General features: G+C 34.3%; 1 protein-coding gene across 2 annotated transcripts in view; it reads right to left on the reverse strand.

Moving 5' to 3' along the window:
- C2H9orf85 (chromosome 2 C9orf85 homolog) overlaps positions 1 to 20,467 on the reverse strand; it is a 56,119-nt gene that overhangs the window by 13,107 nt on the left and 22,545 nt on the right. The window contains exons 2-3 of one of the 2 annotated variants that reach the window (XM_057721449.1): positions 11,791 to 11,897; positions 2,423 to 2,781 (exon numbers count right to left, since the gene is read on the reverse strand). In XM_057721449.1, coding sequence (XP_057577432.1) covers position 2,781; positions 11,791 to 11,897 — 108 coding nt within the window. In that variant the 3' untranslated portion in view covers positions 2,423 to 2,780. Of the gene's footprint in view, positions 1 to 2,422; positions 2,782 to 11,790; positions 11,898 to 20,467 lie in introns of those variants that run through there. The other variant, XM_057721448.1, reaches the window with a different exon arrangement.

The raw sequence follows: 20,467 nt of genomic DNA on the forward strand, positions 1-20,467 counted from the left end.
TCTCACGTGATGACTCGGTACTTTCGTAAACAGTGAGCTGTGGTACTCCACCCTTGATGTACAAATAATAGAAACTCACATGGAAAGAGTTCTATAAAGTGACATTTCCTACAGTGGCTCTATGTTATCTGTGCTAACAAAGAAAGATCCTGAAACCATTATAAGGAATTACATCATGTGCTACTTAGGAAATGTTTTTAAGGAAACAGTGTCCCCAAATTCCAAGAACTTTGAGTAGAAGTTCAGTTTACTTCCCTGTGTCCCTAAACGATGTATTTAAAAATTAGTGGAGAGATTTTACTACCTCTTCTTACTGCAGTAGATTTGATTAGAATAATTCTTAAAAGCATACAAAACATTCACCTCTGACCAAGGGTAGTTTAGAAAAAAAGAGAAAATGGAAATTACTGCTCAAAACTATTACTTGCAGGGGCAATTTAAAATCAAAGCTTGCTGTATTAATCAATATTAATGTCAAAAAGTAGGCTTTATGCACAGATGCACAAGTGACGACAGACAATAATGAAAACTCTTCACTTTTACCTTTAAGTATTAAGGACCAAAGTTCCTGGCAAGAATAAAGCCAGGGTTTACAGTCACCGTATACTATGATATGACGTACAGTGGCCTGTGACTAAAACTCCACTCTGTGACATTTTAATACTCCTGGAATGTGGTGACACAACTCTCATATCACTGGTTAACCATCAGAGCCTCAAACGATTATAAGAAATGCTGGAGCTGAGGAGGTAAACCAAAGAGGCCAAACTCATACTCATTCTTTCTCTCTCTCTGTCTACACACACACACACACACACACACACACACACACACACACACAGTTTACTGTCACACACTGGTATACATGGAGGGACTGATCATACTGTAGTATATAACAATGTTTACTTTTGTTTGATAAAAGATAAAAAAAAAAGTGATCGACACACTTTTTTAAGCCTAGAAATCCAACCACTAAACCACAGTTCTGTCTTGTTTTCTCTTTGTTAAATGTATATTCAAAGCAGATCTTTTTGATTAATGTTTATGAATCACTGATATTATGTAACAAGAGGAAAGAAAAACTAATAAGAGCAAATGAATGAACAAATGACAACTTATGTAGAACCCAAAAACAAGATATACAGAGACCGTTTGAGAGTATCTGCATTGTCCATCAAAAAGAACAGGGTTCTTATTCATTTTCCCTCCATTCCCTGGTGCCTTCCTCACAGGTTTCCTGTAAACACAGTTTACAGCACTCTACTACCTTTCCTAGATCTATCTCTCTGGTTTTCCTTTTATTATTCCTCTGTAGTCTTAACTTGTGCCCTCTGGGTCTCTGTCTCCTTTTACTTACACCTAGCACTTCTTGTAGTCTGCTGACGAGTTATCTGTGGGCCCCTCCTAATATAACAGATTGAAAATTCCTTGGTGTCAGAGGGTCATTTTGGTATCTTCTATAATACACAGCACAGTGTCTTGTGCATTGAAGATAATATTTAAAATTATTGCAAACTGAACCAAATTCTTGTCTGTTATCCCTAGCAATCCTATTTCTTTGTCAGAAAGAGCTATGTTTTGGTCCTCCATCATTACCGTGGACTTTTCCTAGAGACAATTTTGTTCCTAACACAGCATGTAGATTATACTAAATTATCTTTCAAATCCAGGGCGGGTTTCTTGGTTCTTGCAGGTCAAGTAAGGAAAATCCAGTTATACAAAATAACGTTTTCTAACAGATATGTTTTCATTCTGGGAATGAAAGGGAAAATTCTGTGTTGGTTAACTGAAGGTATAGAAATGGTTCAAGTCATAGTGATGACTCTGAGTCAAACCTTAGGGATCTGACATTAAAATGAAAGCCAGGAACATGAGATTATGAAAAAACAAACAAACAAAAAAAACTCTGCATCCTAATTTTGAACCTGCTGCTTACCAGCTGTGCCTAGGGTAAGCTGCCTAATTTTTCTAAGGCCACTTTCTCATTTGCTGCTTCTCCCACATAGGGTTCTTACTAAAATCACTATATATGACAAAGCTTTGAAAAAAATGCAAAGTTCAATACAAATATCTTAATTATCTACTTGCGTAAGATGCTGTCAGAAAAATAGAAAAACTCACAGTACTCGGGTTAAAGTGAAATCTAGCTTTATGTGATCTTAGGCCAGTTCTAAGTATTTGAAATCTCTTCCTTTCCTTTCCATGATTTCTCAAACAGTATCAATTTCCTGACAATTTTCTGAATTCCAACAATAATTCTCACAAATTCCACCACAGAATATAATCTCTATTTTTATGGGACTTGTTAGCTTTCTGGATTCTACCTTTTACAGTGAAGATCCAAATCAGAAAGAATACATCATTTAAGTACCCAAACAGTAAAAGTATCGATAAAATTGGATTTGTAAAATACAGTAAAGGAGAAGGTTCTATAATAACAAAGTTATTTCTGCATCCCAGTGTACTAAAAGTACTTTACTGATCTAAGACACAGTCTCTGCGATGCCACTCATGGAAGTCATGCTATATTAAAGGAAAAAGACACTCAACTGCAGGGGTTTCCTCAGCTATTTACAGTACACCTTTCCCAGGCTGGTGGGGAATGAAGGCAGGAAGGGGAAGGAAAAGAAAGAGTCAAACTATAATTCAGTCTTTACTATCTTTTAATTCTGCTGAGAATCTGGCAGACAGCATACATTGTTCAATTATCTTCATCCCAATCACCTCTGCCTTCACAAACTTACTTGAATTTTCAAATAAATTGCATATGGGTACACACATCTAGAGAGAAGAAATAACTGACAATGAAGGTTTAATCATTAAATATCCCTTTCTCCTATTTTATTTTAGAACATTTTTTTCCTTCCTAATTTATTACATTCTTTGCAGCAGTAAGTAATCAATTTTTCACTGGTCTAGTAATGTGATGTTTAATAATTTATTTATTTCAACAAAATTGATTGGGATGTTACCTAGATTTGGTGCAAAATTTAATTCAACACTTAAAAATTCCAATCCTTCTTGCTAAGCCAATAAAATTTGTGAAATGTAATGAACACAACTGGTATAGACTTCACCTTCTATTTCCACCCAGTCTAATACCCTAATAATAAAAATGATGGGTTTGGGGGGGTCAATATTAGAAAGAGCCTAATAATCTATAAACTAGATAAACAATCCAACTGCTATGTTTATTTTAAATGGTAAAAATAAAAGAATATATAGAAAGCCAGTGTTTACCACAATAATATATATATATGCTATATATAGCTATATACAACATATATACACGGTGCCAGAGGAGGGAGAGAAGGAAGGAAGGAAGGAAGGGGAAAAAAGCCAGTCATTAGGCAATAAACACATAAAGTAGGCATTCAATTTTTACCGATTTTTAAGGAATTCAACTTTGTTCGTTAATCTGCAGCCATTTCCCTATATAAAATATCACCAAGTTAAGAGCCTTCTCTGGCTATGATCCTATTATAAAATACAAAGCTTTTGCATTTCCATCCCAATTACTTTTGTTATACACCAATGTTTATTAGCACTGAGACAATTTTTCTATTAGAAGATTCTACAATAAAGCATTTAATTTTCAGATGTCCTGACATAAATATTTTATCCAAATTTCAGAAATGAAAAACTAAGCACAAAATTCTTTCTCAAGTAATTCATTTAAAAATCCATTTATTTTTCCTTTTCATTTGAATCTATTTATTTTTCCCATGCATGCAATATAGCTTTAAGCCAATGATGGCTCAGAGATTTGTCAAAGGTGTATTTTAATAACAGAAGCTGTGCTTCTAGAATGCAAAGAGCTGATAAATGTGCTCAGTTTTACAATTCATCAAAAGGGAGGCAAGTCAAAATGTTTAAAACATGTGGATTGTAGAATCAGCCACCTAAACAATGGATCTTCACTCAGACACTATAAATTCAGATTATATGGAGGAGTAAGGGCTCAATTTGGACTGATCACTGTATATCACAAATTTTATTTTTCAGGTACCTCCTAATGAGGTAAGTAGTAAAGCTCAGTTTCTAAGCACTGAAAGCCAGGTACACCTTGGATACTTACAAATGGAATCTATGTATCTAAAATTTAATTATAACTGGTTCAAGGAGATTCATGTTATAGTGTTTGCTCAATGAACAAATACAAGTAATGAATGCCAGCTGATGGACAAGTACAATAATTCAGCACCAAGGAATGAGTGCAAGGTACTGTCATGATTTAACCATTAGCTGGTGGATACACCTGGTGCTTTCTATGCATTACTTTGCTTTCTTTGAAAAATGAGGGCAGTGGTACTTTTTATTAGGCAGGATATTAAGAGTACAATACTTCTTCCTTTTAAAAGTAAAGAGGTTAACATACTTTGGCAAGTATGTGGAGAAATTTGAACCTTTGTGCACTGTCAGTGAGATTATAAAATAGTGTGATCACTATGGAAAAAAGTATGGAGAAGCCTCATGAAAATGGAACTACCATATGATCCAACGATCCCACTTTTGGGTATATATGCAAAAGAACTGAAAACAGAGTCTTGAAGAGATATCTGCCCAACAATATAGCAGTATTCAAAATAGCAAAGAAGCAGAAACAATCTAAATGTCCACCAACGGATAAGTAGATAAACAAAATGTGATATATATATATATGTACACACACACACACACACAATGGAATATTATTCAGGCTAAAAATGGAAGGAAATTCTGTCACACGCTGCAACATAAATGAGCCTTGAAGTCATTATGCTAAGTGAAATAAACCAGTCACAAAAAGACATATACTATATGACTGCATTTATGAGGTACTTAAAGTAGTCAAATTGAAAGCAACAGAAAGTAGAATGGTGGTTACCAAGAACTGGGAGGAAGGGAGCAGAAAAGGGCAGCTGTTGTTACATGGGTATAGAGCTTCAAACGTGCAAGATGAAAAAGCTCTGGAGATGTTGCACATGTGATTATATGGAACACTACTGAACTGCACACTTTTAAAGGGTTGAGATGGCAAATAATATGTTTTTCACCACCACTACAAAAATAAATAGATAACAAAATAAAGAACACAGTTGGTCTAAAAAAGCTTATCTTAAAGGATTTAGTTTGGCTAATTTGGTCAGAAAAAAGCTTTGTAGTAAAGATGCAGCAAGCACCTGGTTAGAGAGGCAAGCAATAGGGCGGCATGACCTGTTGAGCAACACCTCACTTTCTCACCAGTAGTACTACTTTTTGTTTTCTCCCACAGTTTTAGAGCTCGACCAACTTCCATTGCCCCAACACACTACAGTAAACATATAAAAGCATAACTTCTGTGAGGACAAAGCTCCACTTAGCTTCCTGATGCTGGAGACACAACTCTTTCCCACAAGAGCCCTTGAAACACTTATGTGAAATAAGCCTTTTTAAAAACACCGTTTTATTCATCCGGTCCAAGGGTGTAGAGGTGAGATAGAGGAGAATTTATTTATCTAATGCAATGAAGTATGAAGAGATAAGGGATGCACCAAAGCAGTCAGTGGAGATAAAAATTAAGAGGCAATACATTTTAAAATTATCAAGTAAGAAGTGCAATACCTGGATGTGAGAACCCGGGAGAGTGACTCTGTTTAATGAAAAGCAAACAGTGTTTCAGGCATAAAGCACCCACATGTCATGAAACTGGTCAGACATCCCTAGAGCAATGTGCTTCCAAGGCATGTTATACCAGCTCTTCTCCTCTTCACTTGAAATATTTTTAGGATGAAATCTATTTTCAATCAACATTCTTCTTAGGGCATTTAAGGTCTGGACTTCCCTTCTTTCCATTCAGGGCAGTTCCATTTTGGCCTATAGTATTCAACGGACTCCTGGGTAAGCTTTTATTTTATTCAAAAATTCTACCACAGAAGAGTTTGAAAACCAGCTGAATATCGTATATATTCATTAGATACAAATGAAGTTTCAGTGGCTTGACCCAGCGAGTATCCCACCTATTTTGTGTGCAACAGGTTTCTCAACCAAGACACTACTGACATGTCAGGCTGGATATATCTTTGCTGTGGGGGCTACCCTGTGCACTGTAGGATATTTAGCCTACACATGGCCTCTGCCTACTATATGCCAGTAGCATCCCTCCCAGATTCTCTAGACATGACAATCAAAAATGTCTCCAGACATTGCCAAATGTCCCCTGGGAGGCAAAACCCACCCCTCCCAGACTCTAATCTGTTTGTGGCCTGTTGCTATTTTATACTAGCTTCTCTCTTTCTCTTCTAATACTATGGTAATGTTAAACATGAGCTAACACTATATTTCTGGTGATTTTTTTTTTAATGGGTACGAAGAGAAAAAAAAAACGGCTAGAGATTCTAACACAAATATGGGTATTTGCCTACCACATTTGGAGAAAAAGGTTGCTTGGTTACCTGAAACACAAAGCATAAGAAGTTTCTAGGTAACAGCTTAGGCATTTCAGGACTTGAAAGTAAAATCTATTTGTCTAGATACATGTATTTCAAAAAAAAAAAAAAAATAGCAGGGCTATGTATGTGGTACTTAGCAGTAGAACACTTCCAGAAACAACTTAAGTGACTTTTATAAAATTTAATACAGTATTAGGCTCAGGTGAAGAGGGAAAAAGGACTTTTTCAATGAATAATAAAATACTGAGAAATCACTGTGGGGAACGCAGAAAAACAGGGCTTTGGAATGGGACAATTTGCATTTGAATCTTAACTTCATCTGCTTTACTTTCTTATCTTGGGTAAGACATTTAATCCCTCTGAGCCCAGAATGGAAAAAAAAAGAGAGAGAGAGAGAGAGAAAGAGAGAGAAAGAAAAGCGCCCATTTTATTTCCTTACATTGCTTTAGAAAGGGGACAGTCTTTTAACCATCTGTATTTCTAGTACAGGGAAAATAATATAATTGTCTATAAATGAGTTTTAAGTGAAAATGATCAAGATTCCTTTCCTTTTTAAGAGTTATACAGATCACTTTATATTTTTATGATTTCTTGCTTTTCCAGTAATTTTCAGTTCCACACCTAAAATTATTTATAGTGTTCATGAATGGCTTGGGACTGACCAGGAATGGTAACAACTGGTTTTAATTTATCTTTAGGGGTTTTTTTTTCAAAAGTCAAAAACGAGGAACTTGAAAAATGAAGGTTTTTTGTTTTGTTGGCCTCCCCATGCAACTTGCAGGATCTTAGTTCCCAGACCAGGGATTGAACTCCCCTGTCCCTCCGCAGTGAGAGCTCAGAGTCCTCACCACTGCACCACCAGGGAATTCCTCTTGAAAAATGAGGTTTTATAGAAAAAGATTTAGACTTGTCCTGAACCACAATTTTTATATCTATTAGTAATCTTAATAATGACTATACCATTCAGGTGTTAAGGGAGATGTCTGTCAGAGCACCTCAACAGTCTTCCACCAGGGAGTAGCAATTTCTCGCAATTTCTCAAATCCAAAGACACGAGCCGAAATGATGGGGAAATCCTGGCACAACTTCGCTGACCTCTGATTAAGTGGCAGAGTGTAAAACAAGGATGGCAGCTCATCTCAGCGCTTTTACAGAGATGAGAAGCTATAAAAAACTCAGCATTATCTTTATGAGCCTTTCACTTTATTTCTATAAAGACCTAAAGCTTTGCCTATTCAATGACACTTAAAATTATCTTATCATGTCAAAGGATAGTATCATATCAGTATCGCATTGTTCACACATCACTAATAGGTGACATGCATTTTATCCCTTTCCATCAGAGCCATCACCCCATCCCTCTCTAGCAAACATAGTTTTCAACTCTTCCCTCTTTCAACTCAAGTTAGGACATCTATTCTTTTCTAAAAAGTCTCTGGGAATAGTCCAAGGTTGTTTTCAGTAACTGCGAGAAACTGTCATAAAGAATATGCTTATAAAAATCCTGCAGCACAGTTCATCACCTTACTGAAGGAAAAAGAGAAACATGAAAATATTTTCTGCCACTTAACAAACACCGTGCTTCCCGTGGTTGAAACAAAGAAGTGTGAAGAGTTTAGATGTCAAACTCTTTTTCTTGGATCTAACATTTCGTATCAGGTCCCATGGACAGTGGACATTTGCTAGATGTGTGTGGTTTCTGGTGATTCACGTGCCAAACAAATGGGAGAAAAGGCTTTAATTTTCCTAATATTCAGAATATCATCTCATTCCAAAAGAAATGTCACTTATAAACAGCACCTCCTTCTCCTACATTTTATGTTCTGCTGAACTTTTATGTACATCATTTGGTTACATAATTTGTGACATGTGACAGACAAGTGCAACAATGCTCAATATTTTAACCAAAAGTAATATTCAGGGTGCTGGAAAATTAATCTTTACACAAAAGACACATCTAGTGTCAAAGTAAATTTCTTATACCAATCCTAACAAAGGACAAATTTAACTTATAAGTGATTAGTTTGAACAAAACATTTAAAATTTCAAAACAAGTTATACTACTTTATCTTTCATCAGTGGATTTAAATCCCTTATAATACTGGTCAAGTTTTGATATGCAGAGACAACAAAGCGTCTACATAGGTGAGTTATACTTTATATAACACTCTCAATCTTGGTTTGGAGTTTGAAAGGTAGGCTTTCTAAAATGCCTAATGTAATCTGAAACATGATATTCTAGGTGAGGCAAGTTGACCTCCTAAATAATGTGTTCAGACCTTGTTTTAACTAGTAGTTTCTTAGTCTCTCATGAGTTATCACTTGTTTTGTATTAGCTTGGGATTCATTATTAGAGATCCTCCTTTAGCCTTTAATGTCTTGTTATCTGTACTTTGGTATTTGTACCATAATACATTTCCTTCATTTTGCCTTCAGTGGCAGCTATTCTATGGCTAACCTCATCTGCTTCAGGGTGATATACAACAGCAGCTCCAGAGGTCCGCTCCAGAGGTCCTCTGTAGCTCTCATCTTGAAGGCCTCTGAGTCACATACTACTGGCTACTGGCAACATCACCATGAGCTTCCCTGACTCCAAGGACTTCAATGACTTCATGACAGGACACAGTTGCTGACCTTTGGGTTCATGTGTCCACATTCAACTATTCTTAGATTATTGTCTTATAAGTTTTCTGGAACTAAGCATAAGATATGCTACTAATACTGTTTCCTTTCACTTTTGTTTTTAACTGAGTCTTTCTATCTGAATAAAATATTTGTTCTTCTAGGATTTATAGTATGCAAATTCTTCTGGAGCCATAAAAATATTAAGGCCATAAGTAAAACACAAAAAGAACAAAAATTCAAGAGCTGTCTAAAATAACTAAGTTCAAAAATTCCATAGCAAATTATAGCATCTGGAAAATGTATAATTGATATGATCTTTTATATACTGGCGCATTCAATGAAGAGAAACATAAAGGATACAGCACAAATTAAAGATAAGAGACTAAAATGCAGATAATGGATAAGGCACAAATGTTTTTAAATGATTTCCTTTGTTATAACACAAATCTATTAAAACTCTATGGCTTCATAAGTACTTATTACCTATACAAATTCTTTTAGGAAATAGCAATCCCAAGAGAAAAATGGAGATTAGTGATGAAATCTCAAAATACCTTTATAAAAAGAAAGACCTGTTGAAAATATTTTAAAAAACTACAAATCTTGTATTAGGCCTATTAAACTAAAACTACATGGTTTATAGTGAACCAACATCTAATTTCTATGGTAGGGAACAGTTAATTCATTCATGGAAATCCAGCATTGAATAGTACAGTTGCCAAATTTCCCTACTGCTAATTTGGGCCAATGAGCATAAAACTTTTAAATTTTCTTTAAAAGTGTTTTCTGTGGGGTGGAAATGCTAGAGAATACAAAGAAAAGACTGGAAGATAGGCAAGAGAAACTTGTATAGCTATTTAAAAGGGGGTCAGCTATACCTATATTAATTCTAAAAATTTGCTCTGAAATAGCAATACAGAAATAAAAATTCTAAAAAACTGAAGCTAATCTATCTTTACTTGAGGTTTTTAACCTTTCAGTATTAAAAAGAAGCACCTTAAGCAAACTAAATCGCCCAAATTAAAACATTCAAAGCTGTTAAAATTCTCAAATAAACCAATTACCCCATAGCTTGAGTTAAAGATCCACGAAAAGGCTGACGTAATTTTTCAACAGAAATAAACAGCAAAGGTTATATCATATTTATTATTTAGACTGGCTTCCAAACTTTAATTAAAATTTCCTCCCAAAAAGGAAGAGGAAATACATTTAAGGAAGTTGCTACTACTGAATAGCTAAAAGGAAAAGAAAGCAAAAATGAACAAATGTATTCTAAATAGCTACTACATAGACTACCAAATTAAAACTCATAATTGTAAAAATAATATCACATATTAATGCTAATTTTTATATTTAAAATAATCAGTTTTCTCTTTTAGGCAGCAATTACCCTCCAATATGGCCCTTACTCAGCTGAGCCTGAGGATGTAAGGGAGCAGCACCAGGATATATATGAAGCTGATAAAACAGAATCCCAAAATTACAGATGAAGGTAAAGGACAGAGAGATGAGAAACAAATTCCACTCTCTTTTCATGTATGCCGAGACCAGCTCAGCGACTCGAGGTGAGTGACGGGTGCCGCAAGCTTGAAGAAGACACAGACACAGACTGAAGAGAAAAGTGGGACCGGGGGGCTCAAGACCTCTAGGATCAAGAGCCCTGCTGATTCATCCCAGGTTGCTTTTATTGAGTTCTTCAGCTAACATTCTCAGGGTACACTCATAAACAATCAAAGGCCTCACATGACTGAGGCAATTATCTTTGTTTGCTTCCTGGGTCCGAGTTGAGCAGGTGTGGATTTGAGCTGGGGGTGGAGAGCAAAACAGCCCTGGGGGCAGGAGACCTCTCTCAGATATTAGGGGTCTGTGCCCCACCCCTGTTGGCCCCTGTGCGACTGTGCCTGTCTTAGGTTGTTCCTCCCTTGAGGAATCTTACCCGTCTCTGGCTAACCAGTCATCCTCCAGGGCCAAACACGGTGATATAAGGAAGGCTCTATGCACCACCCCGGTTGGCCCCTCTGCGGCTGTGCCTGTCTTAGGTTGTTCCTCCTCTGAGGAATCTTACCCGTCTTTGGCTAACCAGCCGTCCTTCAGGGCCAAACAGGGTGATATTAGTCTCCACGCCCCGCACCCTTAGCTCCTCCACTGCTCAAGCAGGACATTCTGAATCCCATTGCTCGGCCCACATACTTTAACATTTTCAAGGTTTCAGAAAGGTTCCCGAATGTCTTCCCACACATGTAGACCCAAAACTTCAAAGGAATGAAATTATAAATTATCAATCTAGTGACTTATTCATGATACTCAATCTAAGCCATTTCAGTAATCTTCATGGGTCAAATTAAAAGGTCAGACCCTTTTTAAGACCCCCTTTGGTAAAAATTATTATTTAATTTAGTAAATTAAACAGTAAATATTATCATCTCATTAGTGGGAGACAGAATTTTGCAAAACAAAATTTCATTTCTCTGCCTTAAGCCTAGTCTCATTTTATGAACAAGATGCTATAAAAATGGTGCATTATTTATTTAGGGGCGAATAGGGAAGTGAATGATGAATCCACCTTTCCAATCCACTTGCCTTCACAAGCCAGGACTCAGCATGTAAGATGAAATCCTATTCCACATGGAAGAATGGACATTTTTTTCTCTGTTCACCTTAATATTTATCTGGACACAATTTTGAAAATCAGGGAATGAAGTCATGTACTATGATACCGATATTACTGGTGAGGTAATTAAGAAACTTAACTTACCATTTTTTAGGCTTTGATAATGGTTTGTACTTGCTATATTTTACACGCCACTCAAGAACTTCTTTACAACGCGGACACACTCCATCATGAAGTTTTGCATTAATTTTCTTAAAAAGAAACAGAAAAACAAATTGAGAATTTTACTTGTTAGCCAGCATTACAAACTCCAAAAAGCACATGAGAAACTGTAAGTTTGCTTTAAATAGCAACCTAATTTTAACCTGAGTAACATTTTATGGTATACTATGTATTTTTATGTACATTATCAATTTGGCTCTTTACAAAGGCAAAGACCTTAACTGGGTGTAGCTCAGAATCTTCTAGGGAACTTTTTAATTTCCTGGCACAAGTATTGTAAGCACGTCATCCCCATTGATTCTGATGCACATTTATTTTACAACTCAAACTGTATAGTCAAGATATACGCATTTTACTGTATGTACGTTATATCCCCCCAAAAATGTAGTAATAAAGAAGAAAATCTAATTCATATTTTAAGATTACTGTTTTGACAATTCAAATCTTACCTTTGAGAAATGAGAAATAAAACTGAGAAATTAGATAGTTCCAACTGTCAGTTTGCAGGGGAGAGCAGAGACTAAGAAACTTGAGTAGGGAGAGCCAGGGAGAAACAGCTGGAAGCAAGAAGGTATTTAATTATTCAACTTAATCCTTTGGTATTCTCATGTAAAGATATCTTAGAAAAGTTACCTTGCTAACTGGTTTCTTCAAAACAGAAAATAAATATGTGCATGTGACTATGGTAGAAAAGAGGCTTTATGAGGGGAAAAAAACATTTTTATTCTTTACAATATTCTAAACAATATTCTTCTCAAAATGTGTTGGGAAATAAGGAGGAAGGGAAATTTTTTAAAGTGTCATGTGTTCACACAACAGCTTTATATTTTATAACACATTCATTTGACTCAGGACTTAGACTATATATTTTCACTAAGTACACTGAGAATTCTCTAACTTACTTTGGTTGTGGAAGCCTGATTTTTGCCTACTTGTCAGGCTAATGAATAAAGGACATTTTAAGTTTTCTTTGCTTCCTTTGTTTCCTTTTTTAATTTTTCAAAAGGAGAAAAAAAAAAGCATCCCAAAAGATGCAGATTCTTTGGAAGGTTATTTGATACTGAGTTAAAAGCACAACGTTTAGAAATCATCTGAAAGAAAATAAAACTTCTAAACAGTGCTTGATAGTCTTTAAAGTTCTAACCAAGAAGGTAAAATAATGACAAAGAGAAAATATTTCAAGGCTATTTTCAAAAACCATAAATTAAGCTGTGAATACATTATGTTTGAATTTAACTGTGGTGAAAAACATATTGTGTTACTTATGAATTGTGTACAGGTATTCTTTTCTTCCTGACCTACATGGAGAGTCCCTGAGAAAAATTCTGCATGCCACTATATTCCCTCTTTTCTGTGGTTCACTGAGTGTTGCCAGAAAGAAGGAAATCTGTGCCTAATACCAAACTCCTCTTCTTATCAACCTTGACACTTAGTTAGCATATACAGGGCTTGCTAAGAAATACCCAGAACTAAGGTTCACATTTCATCTTTTATTCTCACTGCCCTCTGCTGTCTAGAATATCTTATCAAAAGCATTGCTTATATTTTCCTAACTCTAACAATAATAGAAACAAACTACTGACTTGACCTATGATTATAATATGAATGTGATATAAATTTTCTAATTAGAATATTCTTAGAATGCACACCATCTAATTATCTGCAATTTTATTATATACAACACACTTTACTTGTTAACTAGGAAGCATTATGGTTTCTTGCTTATTATTGTATCCAATTTCTGACCAGTTCATCTTGATTTACAAAGCTGTGCATAGTTTGGAAACTGGTTTCTTTAGGGTGGATCAACAGCAGAACAAAAGAGGTCTTTGTGGGAACTTGTCCTGTGAGTGATGTGTGAAGCAGTATAAATGGAGATGTTGTACAGCATTCACATGACCAGCAGGCACTAATAAAAAATTAAACTTGATTTTCACGTGTTAAAAAATGAGTGAGAAAAGGAATGAATGAATGAGAATGAATAGTACTTTCACTTAAAAATAACTGCAGAAAGGAAACTGTGTACCTCGTTTTTACCATATTTTGGCAAACTAGAAAAAGTGAATTCCAGAGATGTGAGCAAGAAAAGCTAAATTCTAGTTCTAGGAATCACTCTGCCTGGAGGAAAGCAGATGGCAATCTTACCTCACTCGCACCTATGTTTACAACTAACTCTGTTTTGGCAATTAACTTTAGCATGTCCCTCACGGTAGAAGATAATAGGTTTTTAAGGTTATGATTTCATCATGTTCAAATATAAAATGAAAACATTTTCATTTTACAAGTACAAACGCCTCTAAAGATCATTTAATTTAACAAGCTACTTTCCAGATCTTTAAAGGAAAAAAATCATCAGTGGAAGATTCCACGGGACTTAAGAATCTCAGTTAAAAAAAGAAAACCTTCCTTATCAATGAATACCTCTTTTAAAAAGTTAGCATAAACTTAAGATGTTTCAGAAGACACTCCTATTTCATATACACAGAAAGTCTTCAAAACTGTCTTAGCCATTATTAAATCATACATATTTTATAGTAAGTGCTGTTACCCCTGTTTTAAACATTCTGTTGGCCGACAAGAAATCAGTGGTAATATTGATATACACAATATAATACAGCAATCCCCAAAAGAAACTGGGTGAGGACTTCAACACCCAAGAAGGCAGCAAGAGAAAACTGTAAATATAACATCTGTATCAATATGCTGATGCTGAAAAATATTTTATAAATTATAAAATATTTAACAGAAGGAAGATACTATTGTGTGTGGGGGGAGAAACTGAATATCATTCAAGAGCAACTAATATAATCTTTCATTAGGATTTTTGGTACATCTTAATACTTTCAGAAATGCTAAAGGTAAAACAATGGCACATTTTACTTTCCTTAATTAATTGAAAAAAATTAAAAAATGGAATTCTCAAGAAAAATGACAGTTCTAACTGCAGCTGAATTTCCATTTCCATGGAATGGAATGGCCTTGTTCTCTCCCCTGCCTTACAATAAAATAAAGTATTTGCTGCCAATATAGCTACAACAGTGTTACTCCAGAAAACAGATTTTTATAGTTTAACTCTACTTAGAAGTATATATTTTTGAATTTTCTAGTAACACTCCTTTATTCTAAATTTGGTTAGAGGATAAAGGATCTCTGAATTTAGGAGCAAGATATTATATGACTAATAATAATAATGTGAAAATCTGTATTTTAGGTTGTGACTTTCAAATCACAAACTGTATTATTTTAAATCCTTTTAAGATGGCTAGTACATTAGTGGGCATAAAGTATCTCACAAAATAAATATAACCAAAAAATACATGAGGGAATCAGATTGAGGGAAAAATGAGAGTTGGTAGGGAAAATTACAAAGCAGTCAGGAGTACAGCTGGGAAGTACACTTGCTAGAGATGGGCCACAAGTGAGATGTGAGTTTTCTAGCAGTCAAAAACACATGAGCTCTGCTCGCCTACCTGATTCAATGTCTGTAACATGCCCAAATCCAGTTTCTCAGAAGCAGCACAACTATTCTTCTTACTGAAACCCAGTTTCATTTTCCCCAAAAGGACACCATACAGTACAGTAAACAATGCTCTCAAAAACATCCTTACAATGCAAAGCATGTCACAGAGCTGTTTTCTACCCTAGTTCTCAAAGTAAGATGGCGTTATACAATGACAAATACAGTGTAGTAAAAAGTTATTTTCAGGTGAGCAATGTAGATACAGATGCCTGATATTCATAAGCTCTATAGAAATGCACTGCAAAGCATAAGGCCATCTTCAACAAATACTTTCTCCCAAATGAGTTCTAAAAACATTCACCTCTATTATGAAAAATGCAAACATGTAAAGAAAAGTTAAAACAATAATACTAACACCTAGCCATACACACTCTCTAGAGACTACTGTTAATATTTTCCATTTTACCTATTCGCTTTTTACGTGTGTGTTACACTTAAAATAAGTTGCAAACATCAAGACACTTCACCTCTCAATCATGTATGTCCTAGAAATAAAGACTTTCTCCTACTTAACTATAATATTCTGACCAACCTCAGAAAAATGAAAAATAACTCTCTAATACCACTGAATGTAGCCAGTCTACACTGAAATTTCCTCAACCACTCCCTCATCCCCCAAATCAGTATTCAAGTTCAGTTTACTATCTCTTTTGATCTAGAAGGGTCTACCTCTTTTATCCTCTATTACACTGATTTTCTTTCAATTACTATTTTTTTATTTTTATTGGAGTATAGTTGATTTGCAATGTTGTGTTAGTTGCAGGTATACAGCAAAGTGAATCAGTTATACATGTACACTGATGTTTTTGAAAATACCAGGCAAGTTGTCTTTGAGAACATTCCAGATTCTGTATTTGTCAGATTGTTTTCTCTTGGTGTAATTTAACTCATTGCTTTATGTGCTATAGTTCTGCAAAGTGGAAGTTTGGTTTAAAGGCTTGATTAGATCCAGGTATAAGATTTTTTTTTTTTTTTGACAAGAATAGTTCATGCTGCTGCTGTGTATTCCACATTACTCCAAGTCAGGAGGCACAAAATGTCTAGTTCTCATCTAGTTGAGAAATATGACTGATCACTTGCTTAAGGTAATGACTGCCCAGAGCTCTTCAAATTATAAAGATTAGCAATAATGTATGGGGGTGATGCCAATATGCTGTTCCACAATAACATTTCGCTTCATGGTTTTAGCATCCATTCAAGGTCCTTTGCCTGAATCAATCATTGTAAATGCTAAATCTAGCATTCTTTCTACACTAATTTTTTTAAAAAGGTTGCTAGCTTAAGTCAACTCTGAGGTATAATACATATACAGTAAAATTCACCCACTTTAGGTGTATAGTTCTATGAATCTGACAACCAAAATATAGACCATTTCCATCCCTCCAAAAAGCTCCCTCATGCTCCTTTGTTGTCAACCCCCAGGCAACACTAATTTTTAATCTGCTCCTACAGTGTTGCCTTTTCCAGAATGTCACATAAATGAAATGACCAAGTATGTAACTATTTGAGGCACTTATTCCTTTTTATTGGTGAATGGTATTTCCATTGTATAGATGTGCTATAATGTTTATTCATTCACCATTTGAAGGACATTTTGAGTTGTTTCTAGTTTGGGGAGCTAATAAGTATTTACATACAAATTTCTGGGTGGACATGTTTTTACCTCTCTTGATTTAATATCTAAGAATAGTATTGTTGGGTTGTATGATAATTTTATGCTAACTTTACAAGACACTAACAAATTTTCAAGGTGGCTGTACCATTTTGCATTTCCTCTAGCCATGTATGAAGATTCAGTTTTTCCACATCTTTTCCAGTGTTTGAAATTGTAAATATTCTTTTATTTTAGCCATTTGAATTCATATATAGAGTTATCTCATTATGGTTTTATTTTGTATCTCCTTAATAACTGATAGTGTTGAATGTCTTTTCATGCACTTACATGGTATCGTGTATTTTCTTTAGTGGTGTCTGTCCAAATCTTCTGCTGTTTTTTTTTTTTTTTCCTTTTAATTGGATTGTTTGTTTTCTCATTATTGAGATGTGAGGGTTCTGCATATATTCCAGATACCTGGCCTTTACTTATACGTGCTTTACAAATATATTCTCCCAATCTGTGCTTTTATTTTCATTATCTTAATAGTGTTTTTCTAAGAGAAAAGCTTTTAAATTTCAGTGAGGAACAATTTTTCGATATTTTCTTTTATGGACCATGCTTTTTGTATCAAATCTAAGTCATCTTTGAAGAATTGTGATTTTCACTTATGTTTTCTTCTGGAAGTTCAGTTATTTTAAGCTTTACATCTAGTCTATGATTTATTTTGAGGTCATTTTTGTACATGGTGCAAATTGCTGGTAGTAGCCTCTTTTTTAAATTATCTATGGGCTTTCAAGTTCTAGCATCACTGAATTGTGTTTGTATCTTTGTCAAAAGTTAAATATGTGTGAGTCTATTTTGGCAAATCATTTTTTTTTTTTTTGGCCACACCACTTGGCTTTCAGGATCTTAGTTCCCTGACCAGGGATTGAACCCGCACCCTCGGCAGTGAAAGAGCAGAACTCTAACCACTGCAACACCAGGGAATTCCCCATGAGTCTATTCTGGACTCAGTATTAATTTCAACAAAAAAAGTATGCTATGATTGCAATTAGGATTATATTGAAACTAAAAATAAATTTGGGGGATAATTGACATCTTAACAATATTGAATATTTCAATCCATCGACACTGCATTCCTGGAATAAACCTCACTTGTCAGAGGTGTATTATCCTTTTTATTTGTTGGTGAATACAATATGCTAATATTTCGTTGCAGATTTCTGTGTTTATGTTCAATGAGGGATACTGGTCCATAGTTTGTTTGTTTGTTTGTTTTAATAATGTCTTTGGTTTTGGTGTTTAGTTCAGTTGCTAGAGGATTCATGTACAAGGTTCAAAAAGGACTTAAAATAGAAGTAAAGATTTTACATATCTTAGAATAACACTACAATATTAAAAACCATGTAGAATAAGCTCAAGTCCTTATTTTTAAATGTTTAAAAGTACATTTACATGTTTAAAAGTGGTTTTTTTTGTCACAAACCAAGAAAAATTTTATCCTAACTAGACGGAGTTCAATTCCTTATATAGTTATAGCTAGCCTTTGGTTTATCATATTACACAACACTTTAGGAAATCAAATTTATCACTCAATAAATATGTAAGGGGCAGGGGAAAAGACAGAATTAAAACTTCACATAGAAATTTCTTTTGTATTCTGTCCAGTAGCGTGTAAATTTTGTTCATCTCTTTACCACTTGGTTTAAAGTTCTTTCCCTTTAAAATACTTTTTTTTTCCCACTGTGTATTAACAATGGTGCACTATATTGTATAATTTTCTTATGATAAGAATTTATTACTTTTGTAGATGAAAAATAACTTCACTGATCAATTTTACATATTTAAAGCAATATGAGCATTTATATATAAATGTTCACATTACAGAAATTTTTATAAAAATACAGATAGAGAAAAAAGACACATCTTATCACTCAGAAATTCTACATTTTCCAGCATTTCAAGCATATATATTTACAAAAATTTGCATTTTTTATGTACATGTTTTATAACTTCTCATCAATTTTTTTCATATTAGTATATATACCTTTAAACACATTTTTATTGGCTGTATTTTCTCTCAGAGTAATACTTTCATTTACTTAATCTATTTTCTGACAGTTTGCTTGTTTCCAACTTCTGAGTGAATATATATTTTCATATGTATTATGTTATAAATACCAGAAAAGTCTAATGAACATACAAATTCTCATCACATTATATTTACACATAACAAGTTCTGATCTCATTTCAACAAAAGAATAAAAATAACAGGAATTTTATCAGAAGTAAAAACTCATAGTAAAGAATAACTGTCCCTTTCTTAAATCAAGTACATAATTATTTGGACATTAAAGCAAATGTTTCCTAATATTGTCTATAAAAATTTGCTTTGTTTTTTTATACTGGCAGTTAAAAATTTAAAAAGAATAGAAGACACTGCCACTTTCCTTTTCAAAAACGGAAATAAAAATCATTCTTGCTGGGAATTCCCTGGTGGTCCAGTGGTTAGGACTTGGTGCTTTCACCGCCAAGGGCCAGGGTTCAATCCCTGGTCAGAGAACTAAGATCCCACAAGCCGTGTGTCACGGCCAAAAAAAAAAAAAAACCATTCTTGCTATAATCAATAATACCGCAATTACTATAGATAGAACATCACCACTATATGATCCAGAATATTGAGTCCTAGTCATTAAAACTTTCAAATGTACAGACTCTTTTTTAATGTGATAAGAAGTAATAGTTTGAATGTCTGTTACTCTCAGAAATACCTTATTTGGATAAGTTACTGAGTCTTACTATTTTTATGTATTTTATTATTTCACAAAATGAGCTAGTCATATAAACAGACCAGAAATACTTTTGAAGTGAGTTCTAGTAATAAAATTGGTTTCACTGTCATTTAAGGAAAAATAGAAAACCAAAGTTACTATAGGCTTAATTCTTTTTAGAAAACTACATTGGTTTAATGTAGCTAACTAGAGATTAGCTCTCAACATTTATAAGCAAAATATTACCTTAGTGTTCTAAAATACCTGATATACATACATATGTATATCAAATACATAACCATTTCAGTTACCAATATTCGGTTTTTCACTATACAAAATTCTAGTAAAAAGATACCTAAGGGATAAAGTGAGGTATATCTCTACTGTAAGCTAAAATAATTTTCTTCCCTCAAGTCTAGTCCATGTTTCTCTCATTCACTCTAAATTCATCTTAAGTCCTTAAAACACCAACCAGAGAGAAGTGAAAATATATACTAGGAACATTCAAAGTCCTCCTCTTGTTCAACATATTTACAATATTAGCTTTTCTAGTCAAGAAATAATATTGGATTCCCTCTCCCACTTTTTTTTTTTTACTGCTGAAATCTTTAACAAATGACATCTGCAAAAATAAACAATTGCATTTTCATCCAAAGACTGAATATAAAATGAGTTCTGATCATACTAAACAGAGGACTATTCTCTCAACAA

This window comes from Hippopotamus amphibius, chromosome 2 (assembly GCF_030028045.1).
Source record: "Hippopotamus amphibius kiboko isolate mHipAmp2 chromosome 2, mHipAmp2.hap2, whole genome shotgun sequence".
Taxonomy (NCBI): Eukaryota; Metazoa; Chordata; class Mammalia; order Artiodactyla; family Hippopotamidae; genus Hippopotamus; species Hippopotamus amphibius.